Source organism: Pseudorasbora parva, chromosome 10, assembly GCF_024679245.1.
Source record: "Pseudorasbora parva isolate DD20220531a chromosome 10, ASM2467924v1, whole genome shotgun sequence".
Classification (NCBI taxonomy): Eukaryota; Metazoa; Chordata; class Actinopteri; order Cypriniformes; family Gobionidae; genus Pseudorasbora; species Pseudorasbora parva.
Genome location: NC_090181.1, coordinates 21,288,553 through 21,301,622, shown reverse-complemented (window position 1 = coordinate 21,301,622; position 13,070 = coordinate 21,288,553). Strand labels below are relative to the sequence as shown.

General features: G+C 37.9%; 1 protein-coding gene across 2 annotated transcripts in view; it reads right to left on the bottom strand.

The window, feature by feature from the left end:
* The window catches only part of lck (LCK proto-oncogene, Src family tyrosine kinase), a 34,475-nt gene that overhangs the window by 5,405 nt on the left and 16,000 nt on the right, over window positions 1-13,070 (bottom strand). For both annotated transcript variants that reach the window (XM_067455465.1, XM_067455464.1), the window contains exons 5-10: window positions 12,897-12,998; window positions 12,349-12,452; window positions 9,958-10,107; window positions 9,650-9,802; window positions 6,033-6,212; window positions 261-337 (exon numbers count right to left, since the gene is read on the bottom strand). In XM_067455465.1, the coding sequence (XP_067311566.1) occupies window positions 261-337; window positions 6,033-6,212; window positions 9,650-9,802; window positions 9,958-10,107; window positions 12,349-12,452; window positions 12,897-12,998 (766 nt within the window). The remainder of the gene's footprint in view (window positions 1-260; window positions 338-6,032; window positions 6,213-9,649; window positions 9,803-9,957; window positions 10,108-12,348; window positions 12,453-12,896; window positions 12,999-13,070) is intronic.

The window sequence follows — 13,070 nt, the reverse complement described above, 5'->3', positions numbered from 1 at the left end:
GTTCCAGTACACACAGTCATTGTTAACCATGAGATTAGGAAGCAGAACAGCAGCTGAGTAATGCTGCCATCACCAGTTTAGAGACAGTGGTCAAATACATGAATGAGTGATTAACATAACATACAAGGGTCTGAAATGTAGACTTGAGCGTGTAAGCACAAATGTGGCTCAGCTTGTTTCCTGTGAGGCATACATTTCTCACCCTGAGTGTGCAATATTGACAACTAACCAAAAACATAATATGATCAGATGCAGCCTACCTGGGCAGACATGTCGATCAGCATATTGATGGTTAAATTAGATCCTTCTGACGTCTTCAAAAAATCAACCAGGCTGCCTAAAACCAGAGTCAACACGACATTTAAACATACATGAATAAAATACACCAAAACAAACTGACAGACTTTAGGAACTTTGCACTATAAACCATAAAACATATGTTCAAAGAAATAAATTGGCTATGAAAAGTCACTAGTTAGCGCTAGTGAGATTGTCCAGGGTATTTTCCACTCCCAGCATGTCCTGCATTTGACTTATTTAGATATTTTACATTTCATTTATACTTGGTAAGTCATCGTAAGTCTTGTCTTCAACAGCTTTTTTTAAACATTCTTTAACCACAACTGAATGTTACCGGAAGCACACTCTCTCCATCAGTCATTTTAGTTCAAAGGTGAAAGGAAACAGAAGATAGATGAATGCTGTTATTTTGGTGCTTAAAACGTTCTGTAAGCTCTTCTTAAAGTTTATGAGGAGCGCAAACAACGGCACTCAGATTAGATCCAAGAACTAGAACACAACAACCCCAGGAAATTAGTGCAGCCAGTTAGTACAGCCGCTGAGATGTTTGGTGTTAAAGGCCAAATGTGCTGCTTTCGAGACGACAGGCTGTGTTGGAAAAAGAAGACTGACCCTGAAGGAAATTCCCACAAAGGTGCAGCGGAAAATGCTTCGTTAGGAACTCCAATAACATGAGCCGTACACATTCCTTTGATCTCAGATCACATTAGGGTGTAACATTCAAGGTCGAGGCTTAAGTTTAGATGAAGTTCCAGTGTTTTGAATCCTTCTATCATTGTCTCCATTGTTAAAATGAGAGAGGGGCGGAAATAGGGCACATCAACCTCTTCTTTAAGATAACAACACAGACGACAATTGTACTTTTAAGCACATCACATGGATCCAAAGAACTGGGAGGTTTACAAGCTGAGCGTAGTGTTCCATCAGCTTCCTTTAAGGGAACACAAAGCGGGACCATTCACGAGCAGCGCCACCAGCGAGCTGACGTTATAGTAACGCGGCTGTTCCTCTTAGAGTCTTTTGTTACTGTCGCCATCAATATGACATTCTGTAGGCCCAACAAATCCTCTTAAGGGCAGTGAGACCAACAAACAATTCATATGATACTAGGTTACATATGAAATAACATGCAGCAGAATATGCCTGTGATGATGACCCAAGTTGCTATTGTTGCATTAAAAAGAGAAAAGATAGGGTGTGGAGGTCTTTTCTGTGAACACCTGTGACCATGGTGACCATTTATGAGTCTGATTTGTTGTAGTGAGTTTCTGGGTGGTTGGCTCTAAATTAGAAACCATTCCCGATACTAACCTATGGAACAAAGACTTTCTTTCTATACCTCACATTGTATCTGCCATTCCTTTCTCTCACTCTCTCTCTTTATTTCTTCACCTGCTATCTGCCTCTCTCAGTGTCTTTTTAATGTGATGGAATTTTTGCTATATCTGTAACCCTGCATTCTATGTTGAAGCCTGTTTTGATGGTGCTGTGCATTGCTCTTAAATAATATAAAAACCTTTAGCTTCTCTGAGACAAACTGCGGTAAGGGCGCATTTGCCTCTCAGGATTAAACGTAAATTTAAAAAAAAAGTTAATTGGTCATTCACTTGTCCCAATACTATGTGTATACTGTGTGTGTGTGTGTGTGTGTGTGTGTGTGTGTGTGTGTGTGTGTGTGTGTGTGTGTGTGTGTGTGTGTGTGTGTGTGTGTTGTAAATATAATTTATTCTGAAGCAATATTCTCACCAGTGTTCAATCAGATTTGTAATATTTTTACATTTCCCCGCCTAGATTAGGGGCATTTCCCCCCTAATCTTATTAAATATAGGCTATCATTCAGCTTTCATTTTATATTCTTACATTTGATCTATACATTAAATAAAAATATGATGCTATAGGGCTGTTACTACACTTAAAACTTAAATAAGTAAGTAACCTGGTTGAGTTTATTTATTTTGAGTTGATACAATGAAGGAAATTTGTTTAATAAATAGAAACTCAAAATATTATTGTATCTGAACCACATAAAAAAAATGATAACTTCATGAAAATAGCACTATTTGGCTGCGTCATCACAAATAAAACACACACAATTACCCAATATTACAAAATCTTTTAATAATATTTTAATAAAGGTTGTCGAATCTCAAAAAGTGTTCATTGTATTAACTCAAAATTTTAATTTCAATGAACTCAAAATTTTAAGGCAACCAGGTAACTTTTTTTCTAAATATTTTTTTACAGTGTAATCAAATTAAATAATTTACAGTGAAAAATTACAACTGCATTAAATAATGTTAAGAGATGTGTATTTTTGAATAAACAAATAAGAAATGTTAAAAAAATATGTTTAAACATGAAACTAAATCACCAGTAGGTGGCGGCAGGTAAGTCTCGAAGGGTTACTTCAGCGATTAGTATATGGCTTTGTATCAGTAGAAACCCAGGAGTATATTCCAATGATCATAGACGCAAAGCAAACTAAAAACCACTGTGTGTGTGTGTGTGTGTGTGTGTGGGGGGGGGGGGGGGGGTAGTAGTAGAGAGTAGGACGTTCCTGCTCTACGTCCTACTCTCTACTGCAAGTGATCCAGTAGCAGTTGGTTTGGGAGTGGCAATGTAAGGGCAGCGAAGCAATTGCATTCTGGGAATTGTCATCTTTCATCCCTAATAGACCAAAATACATTTTCTGTGTTTTCTCAGTCTAGAAGGCACCAAATAAAAAAATATTTTCGCTGCTGAAATCGAACAAAAACAGTCAATATTGCATCTAAAATGTAAGTGATTTAATGTTAAATAAATGCTTATGGAACTGTCATATGAAATCAGTGTCCTTTTCAGCCGTGATGGTATTCAGGAAAACAGCACATTTGGTTAAGTTATGTTGTTCAACTGTAAATGTGTAAAACGTCACATTTTGAATGTTTACTGCTGTTTCTCTGTGACAGACACTCATTTGTTTTGATTTCTCCTTGAGAGGCTGCACTCAACAGCACAACCTTTTTACCATCAGTTTGTTACATTATATATTATTATTAACTATCGATCGCCACTTACACTAAATGAATGCAGAATTATTCTTGCATTTTGGTTATTCGCTAGTTATTTTTTGTTATTGCCTTTTTAATCAGCTTGTCCGGTCAAGCAAGTAAAACTCTCTTTTACTTGCCCCTTCAAAAAAATCCACTTGTCCCGGAACAAGTGTTAATGTCAAGCCCAAAGGTTTCTCAGGATAACATTGCAAAAAAAATCAAAGAGAACCAAACAATATTATAGCATCTCAAAGCTTTAAAGGAATAGTTCATCTAGAATTTAAAAAGTCGAGGTCGAGGTCGATGTCGATGTCGTGCTTTAAACCTGTATGGTTTTCTTTCTTCAGAGGAACACATTTTGCTCTTTGAAGGAGACATTTTGAGGAAGGTTCACATTTTCAATACAGTGAATCAATGGAGACCTAGCTGTTAAGTTCCAAAAAATGACAGAATATTTTTAAAAGCATTATAAAAGTTGTTCTTGGGACTTGTGCAACATTTTCCATTTTATTTGAAGTCATTGTATGTCTTTTTGAGCTTGACAACTCAGAAAAAGAGCAGTATAAACATTCTGTAAAACATCTTTGGTGTTCTACAGAAGAAAGAAAGTCATATGGGTTATGAAAATCATGAGGGTTAGTCAATTTTTGGGTGAGCTAATACTTAGGAAGAAAGGAGAGGAGACAGAGACGGAAAATTGTTAAACAGGTTTTGAAAAATGTGACTTCTGAAATGTGCAATAGACCGGAGTATTACAACAACAAGAATAATGCAACTAAAACAGAATGATGTGACACAAAACACGAGGACTTGGACATGTGTTCTACAAAACTGAAGTGGGTCATTTTATGTTCTAGAACACTCAAGGTGGGAATGCCAGATATAAAACACAAGCATGCTATTAGAGGGTTACGAGAGACGTCAGAAACACTTAGTGAACAATGACAGGCATTATGAAGGAATAAACATCAGGGCCGTAAACATTGATGGGGACATGTCCTCCCAAATATTCAGACTAGTAGTTGAGCTTTACTGTAGGTTTTTGAGTTTATACTGTAAGTTTTACATTTGGTCCCTATCCTTCCTTAATCTTAAAAAGTCAGTAAAATATATATTTTTTATAGTGCTGTCAAATCGATTAATCGTGATTAATCGCATCCAAAAAAAAGTTTGTGTTTACACATTATATGTGTGTGAAATATGTATATTTGAATACACACACATACATGTACACATCTAACACACACACACATGTTGGTCTATGTGGTTTACAAGGACTCTCCATAGGCGTTATGGTTTTTATACTGTACAAACCGTATTTTCTATCCCCTTACACTGCCCCTGCCCCTCAACCTACCCATCACAGGAAACATTCTGCATTTTTACTTTCTCAAAAAAACATCATTTAGTATGTTTTTAAGGCCATTTGAATTATGAGGACATTTGATATGTCCTCATAAACCACATTTATAGGGTAATACCAGTGTAATACCCATGTAGTTATACAAATTTGTGTCCTCATAAACCACATAAACAGGCTCACACACACACACACACACACACACACACACACACACACACACACAGACACACACACACACACACACACACACACACACACACACACACACACACACACACACACACATATATATATATATAAAATGATATACAGTACATACACATTTAATATGTAAACAGAAACTTTTATTTAGGATATAATCAATTTGACAGCACTCGCACCTACTCATAAAATTACAATCATGAATCAATACGCTGATTTATAACGGTTCTAAACTTTGGTTTGAAATAGTCCCACCACTATACAAGTCGCCATTTCATTTTTGCGCACAAAAACTAGTCTCGCTTTGTAACGACGTCTTTAGTGCCTTTTGTGAGTCTTGAGAGAGGAAATGACATTGGTGTCAATGAAGGCCTTTCTGAGCCATCGGATTTCAACACAAATATCTTCATTTTGTTTTACGGGTGTCGAACGACATTAGGGTAAGTAATTAATGACAGAATTTTCATTTTTGGGTGAACTAACCCTTTAACCTGAACGCCCTTTTTGGAGATTAATGTTTTTTAAATGAAGTGATAAATCATGTTTGTTTGCTTTTCAAACAAAGCACTCGCATCTATTCATAAAATGATGTGAAAACCACTGGAATAACATGGATTACTTTAATGATACTTTACTTTTTGTTTATTTTACTACCTTTCTGTGGCTTGAAAGTTGTTGTTGCGGCTGTCAATGGAGGGATATATGGTGCATTCATCCCAATAAGAAAAAGAGGGAGACCACATGTCTGGAAATGTAGAAACACTGCGGCCAATGAAAGTTGGATGTTTGATGTTGCTCTACTGAGAATCATTCAGGTGAGTAAGGGACGCATTTTGAGATGCCTTCAGTATCTTCAAAGCCACGAGAAAGCTTTGTTTTCATAGAGCGGACACCACTGTGGAACTGCTGTGGGCTAAACACACTAAAACAAGACAGTGCTCATGGCCCTGATACGACTCAGACTTGTTAGATCATGAAACCCTGATGAAAGTTTAAATGGAAGCCTCTGTGCTTTGTAAAGGAAGTTCAGGTGAATTGCAGGGATGAATCATTTAGTACTATGAAAGCGTTGTCATTTCATTGAACTCTCCCCTCCTTTCTTTGCACGAGTGTGTAAGTGCATCTGCGTGTCTCACCGTTCTCCATGTACTCTGTGATGATATAAATGGGCTCCTGTGTAACCACAGCGAAAAGTCGCACCAGTCGAGGGTGCTGCAGGGTCTTCATCAGGTTTGCTTCAGCCAGGAAAGCACTGATGGACATGGTACCCGTCTTGAGACTCTTGATAGCCACTCGACGGTTGTTGTTATACAGCCCTATAAACAGAGAGGGAGAATATATGATTAATGTCTTATTTTAAAGAGGTAGTTCACCTATGTAAAAAATTCCATCATCAAATTTCTCATGTGGTTAAAAACCTGTATGACACAAAAGAGGTATGCTGCTAAGCAAACAGTAGCGTTGCCCATTGATTTCCATTGGATATGGACAAAAAATTCTTCTTTTGTTTTTCACAGAAGAACAAAGTCATTTAGTTTTGGAACATGAGGTTGCATAAATCCTAGTGAAAAAAATTAACCATTCATCTCAAGATCTGATTTTCAAAAGATAAACATGCAGCAGAATGGTTTACTTCAGACCAAACTTTTTCATTAAGGATTTAATTTAATCTTTCTGTTTAGATTACACACTTTAAAAGAATTTCGAAATAGGCTAAGTGGTCATGTGAAAACTACTAGTACTTCCTTATCATGAGAATGTTTTCATTTTTAAAGAGTTGTGCTGTGTGAGAAATGCACAATGTTTTCCTTCATTGAGTTTCTTTGGCTTCACATTGACTGCTTGATAACCGGTTGACTTTACTTCTATGGGGTTGATTTGTGTGATGTTATCTCACAAATGAAAATGACTGAGGTTTAATGAACAGAACGGTCCATTACACAGAACAGTTCTTTCATTTAAATAAAGAAAGCCATTCACAGCAAAAACAAAACAAAATGGCAGCTATGATGTGGGCTCTCGCGGTCACGAAGCTGACAGGCTGAGAGGGCAACAAGTCAGTTGCTATGGCAACCGGGGTCAGGAAGTGGTAAAATCTAAAGCAATGATGTGACTCCCATAGTTCTATTTTAGGGTCAACACAAGACAAGTGTGATTTCACTGCTGTAGTTTTGTTAGTTTGAAAACTGGGCACATTTAAATCTTCTCGACATATATATATATCACACATGAGTGTAGGCCATATATGATGATGTTACTCTAATGACAAAACTGCAGCATCCTTTTAATAACTAAACAAAAATATGTATCCTAGTAATTAATATACTTAATATCTGGATCAGTGGTTCTCAACCAATGGCCTGGGTCCTATTAAAGGGACTCAGCAAAGTTCTGGGGGAGCAGCAAGATGACTTAAAAATAGTTAAATAATTGTTTTAAATAATTTAACTCTTATCTAAATTAAAATGCTTTAAAAATGTATTTGAAACTTAAATCATATTTCTTTTGCCCCCCTCAATAGCTATTGATCTTATTGATGTATACATACAGAACATAAAATATATAAAAATAATATTTAAGTACATACAAAAAATGTATTGGTCACCATGAACTCAATATTGACAATTTTTATTTTCTAATAAGTAATTTATTTGTGCACATCTATTAAAAAAAACATGAGATCACAGCTATGGCAAACCACAACAAACCAATCAATTCTCGATGGACAAAATCTAGTTTTTCTTGTTGGAGAAGCTGTTGGGAATAATTGGGAAGAAAAGACAAACTGCAGCTGTTTCATGACGACTATAACATATTAATAAAACCAGTTTCTATATGAAAACAAGCAGCTTTATCATAATTACAGCATGGAATAATTTAAATATCCTAGCCTATATGGCGGGTTTTGTGTTGGACAGCAACATTAAATTTGAGTTCTAGATCGATAAATACAATAGCTACCATGTGTTAATGTAACCCAAAATTCAGCTTTAAAAGAGTGGTTGCATGCTATTTCACTTTTTTAACTTTAGTTACTGTGTAATGTTGCTGCTTGAGCATACACAGTATCTACAAAGTTACAGCGCTGAAAGTTCAATACAAAGAGATATTGTTATAGCAGTTTATTGCCTACAAAAACGGCCAGTTTGGACTACAAGAAGCTTCTTCCCAGGTTGGTGCCCTCATAAACCCTTGCTAGTCACCGCAGATGTGACTTCTTCCCGTAATGGTAAGGGGCGTGGCGTTTCCGGATAACCTGTGCTTGGCACTTCAGCCAATAAAAATACATGAAACTACATTTGGCCATCTAACCAATCTAAGACCATTGCATTTTCAGAGGGATAGGCTTCATAGAAACAGGAAGCAAACGAGCCGTTCAAATGACTGGAGACAGCAGGGTGAAATAAAGGTCAAATATAAGAAAAAATATGGCGTTAAAAAGAAAAAATAAGTATTAAATAAGTTAAGTTTATCTCTGAGAAAAGAACAGCACTGAAGTCATTCTTAAGAAGGGAAGATGTGTTCTGAGTTTTGCCGACCGGATACGGCAAAAGTTTAATCTGTCAACTAGCTCTGCTTCACCTTCGTTGCTCTGGTTGGTTGTAGCGTTCTCCAATTGCGTGCACGCCGTGCAGAGGGAGTTTGAAAGACAACCGTTTATCCCGCCCCTCGGATTGAGCCCTGTCAATGGTGAGTTTCCAGACCAAACATCTTGATGTGGGTCTGGCTCGTCAGGCTAGCCAAGGACCCAAATATGATGAACCTTTTTTGAGGGACCCTCTTCCTAAAATCCATCTATTATTTTATGTATGAAAAAACAGTTTAACTGTAAGTGTGACATTATAAAAACAAATATTTTTTTTCATATTTACATTGGCTATACTTAAATGTTGTATGTATACACCTAAAGAAAAAAAATTTCAGTTAAAAATTATTTGTGTAAGCAACTTTCAAAACAAATGTATGTAAGCAGCTTACGTACTGCGATAGGAATACGGCCTTACAGCCCCGGTGAGCAAGATAAAAGGGACTATAGTGATAAAACCTCACTAGAAAGATACAAAAGCAAACTTATACAATTCTGGAAAATGTGTGTGGCAAGAAAAGAGAGAAACCTTAAGCAATGAAACTGTTTGAATGTTCGGTAGACTTTATCCATTTTTGCTTTGTCTTTTTATTTTCTGAAATTTTCTAGAGACCCCTTTAGAACCCTCTGGAAGACCCCTGGGGGGTCCCCGGACCCCATTTTGAAAACCCCTGTGTTAGTTCACAGGAAGAGTGAGACCAAAATGCTAAATCTGCTGATTTACAGCGCTCTGACTGGCTTCAATGCTGAACATTTGTCAAACGTCCAAACTAGCTTACTGTATTTACAGTCCTGACATGCCAGGGGGTTGCTCAGACACACTCATAGAACTGGAAAGAGCAGCACACACACACTAGCCTGTAGATGCATGTTTATCTATACCCTTTTATGATGGTCCAAATCACAATGTTTGCTAACACTCACAAACATTTCCAGACAAGCACAGACAGACCTGGCCAGGCACAACACCTGGATGCTGAAATGCATTTTTTGTGTGGTTTGTTTATTCTTATAATGGTGTTCCAAGTGGTCTGACATGGTCTCAATATCCATAACAATATTTGAAAAAATGCATTATAAAGTGTCTTTGAATCGTTCACCATTAATCCCCACTGTAAAAACAGACTCAATTCTGTAATACATCTGAGAAAGTAAAAGGCTTCTTACCCATCCATACTTCTCCAAACTGCCCCTGCCCCAGTCTGCGCTCTAGAATGAGAGACTCACGGGGTACTTCCCACTCATCCTGCCACCAGGGCTTCTGAGGGACTCTGGTCTGACACGGTTTTACCAGACGGGTGCATAGTCCATCAGCTTCTCCTGCACAGGGAAAGATAAACAAATGGTGTCACTTTTTTGGGCCACACTACATTTGAACTCTTATAAACAAACAGCCTAATTGAACGGGTTCTATGTCTTTTAAAAATAAACTAAAAAACGATTTGTTTAAGGCACATATGAACACCCGAACATACGTGAATAATGTTTGACCAGCTCTGAGAGGGAACTGAAGGAGATCTTGGTGGTGATGTAGAATCCGCCTGCGTCCAGGTTGCGGATTCTGTAGTGCTTGATGATGTCACCCTGTGTGTGGTCAAGGTCTCTCACAGATAAGGAAAAACTACCTGAGGCACCAGAACAAGAAGAAAATCAAGAGTCAGAGGCTGACAAGTGCACATAAAGTCACACATCTACCTTCACAACACTGACAGTTAATGACATGTAAAAAAATAATAATCTCAAATTCACCCTTGAGTTATCTTAAGGGGGGGGGGGATGCTGTTTCATGCATACTGAGCTTTTTACACAGTTAAAGACTTGGATTCCCATCCTAAACATAGACAAAGTTTCAAAAACTAATGTTGGACGTTTGATGGAGTATTTCTGTGTCAAAAATACTCCTTCCGGTTTCTCACAAGTTTCGGAGAGTTTTTTTCGAGTATGGCTCGATTTGACGTTAATAGAACGGAAGGTCCTTGTGTGGGCCGTACGGGCTCTTCCCCCAGGAAGGATGCGCGCGCGACTAGAGCGAGAGAGGAAATGCACGCCCATAAACACTCTCTCAGCTGCAGATCCACTCATCTGTGAACACTTATGACGCGCCGCGCTCCCGCTCCACTTTATTCCTATGGGTGATATCAACGCTTCAGCACAGCATTCCCGGAAGGCAGCGCTGCATTTGAACCGATTTGAACACAGAAATGACGGGAAGCTTCACAACATCGCGGATTTCCACGGTCAATGCTGTCACAGGACTTCACCAATTCATACCAAAGAAGTGTGTTTTTGACGGAGCGGTCCCAGCGATAAAGGTTCGGTCCTGCTTTGGAAGCAGCCGGTGAGTAAAACTGCTTCAAATGTCTGTGCTGTTGGCTCGTCGCTTGAGCAAACATCAGTAAACGACACAATCGCGTGCTTCGTCATTCAAATGCGCTAAAGGTTAACGTTACTCCTTTGTTGTTCTATATAACGTTACACTAGTCTGACGTGCAAAACCGTTTTGTTTGCTACTGCTAAGGTTTAGTCGCATATAATAGTCCAAAAACCGAATCATGTCCTTGTAAACTGCGAGTAAAGACACACAAATGTTGACAGGCCACTAAATACAGTACATACCACAGAGACGGATGTCCTGCTGTTGCTGTTTCTCCTGTTCAATTTATTTCAGCCTGATTCTGGATCACGTATTAGCTGAATCCGATTGATAGCATACATGGGTCGATAGCATACTTGGGTTTCTCCAAGCTTGAGTACGTCACCGCTTTGGGTGTACTTGTCATTCTTTAGCTCCGCCCACACGATACGCCTCCAGGCGCTCGTTTTTTTCCGTAAAGACTCGGTACAGCCTATATTTCTTTTATAAATATAATAAAACTAAAGACTTTTCGGAGATATAAAGGATGCAATACTACTCTATAGGTACTCAAGATTGACATGAGATTGACTGAAACTGAGTGTTTCACCCCACCTTTAAAAGGTTTCCTGACACATTGACTTATTTAAATGTATTTAAATATATATTATAATAATGTAATATTTCAGGTTTGGAACAACTTGAAGGGGAGTAAATTGTGACAGAATTTTCATTTTTGGGTGAACTGTCTCTTTAAGATGTTTTATTATTATTATTATTATTATTATTATTATTTTTACTTTTTTAATTTTGTTAGTGAAACTAGAAAAGCTAAATATTGCAAAAGCAGAATCCTGTTGATCTCAAGTCCTCCATAGCCTAAGGCAGTGTTTCCCAACCTTTTTTCAGTCATGGGACCCTTTGAAAATGTTCTCAATTTTGTGACACCCCCTCACATACACTACGCTAGGGGTGTAACGGTACAGATTGCTCAAGGTTCGGTTTGTATCACGGATTTAGGTTCATGGTTTCAGTACAGTTCGGTATTTGCCATTTTCAGGGAAAAAAGCACTACTGTCAAATACAACTTAAATACAAGCAGCAGCACAAATAAATAGTATTGAGCAAAGAAAATAAACAATGCTTTTCAAGGTTTTTGAGGTAGGTCTAACATTCGTTTTTAGGTAGATAAATTGAATGAAGTAATCAAATGTAAAATAACTGCATATTTCACTGTTCCTTATCTTTTGTTTGACATTAAACAGACCGCAGTAAAGGCTACTGCCCCTTTAGGACCTAATGCAAGGAAATGTCATCTTTCTCGACTGTATAAAGTTCAGTTAATGCATATAAAGACTATGTCTGTTTGCATACTCTTCAAGATGGACATGTTGACATACGTTTTGTTTGCGTTTGTCCGTCCATTGACAGAAACATACATAAATACATACATGCCCTCATGCTTTTCTCACTGTTTTTGTTGTTGTGTGGGAAGCAATGCGTAGTTTTATACCTGGTGTGGTCTCACTTTCTCTGATGAGGAAGGAGCCCTGCGTGTTACCAGGGGCCAGTAATTGCCTCATGGCATCGTTCCTGGAGAGATTTTTAAAGAACCACCTGCAACACAACATTATTGTCATTTTATTAGGGCTTTGACTCATAATTATCTCATTCTGATCATTTATCGTGGGTTTAAATTGTTTTGAAGAGATGGGTTGGGGGCGTTTCACTGAAAATCTTAGAGCTAAACATACACAGAAATGTGGTGTCAGCAGTCACTGTAGTGGTTTAGCATAGTGATGCTCAGAAACTTTAGTTATTTGTAGGAGTATTTCTTTTTTTTTTCCATTACTAAATCATCCGTCATAAGCGACAAGGGATACCCTGAATGAATCACCCTTTTAGCCACAGTTTTGGGTGACATTTCCCAAAACTCATTGTGAGGAAGCTGATTTGATCTTCCTTTTTCAAAAACCCACACCAGCTGATCTGCATACATGCATTTACTGGCTATACACGAGTGTGTGCTGTCTGAATGCAATTGACCGTTAAATTACTTACGGTTCTGTCTCCATGCTGTTCAGTTTTGCTACAAAATTCTGTGGTATGTATCCCTTCTGCCCAGTAAACAGAGACTCCGCCATGAACCATTCAGGATCATCGCTAATAAAGACACATATACACACACACATTATAGGTCATATCAGGACAGTGTTGAAATTGAAAATGGGGAAT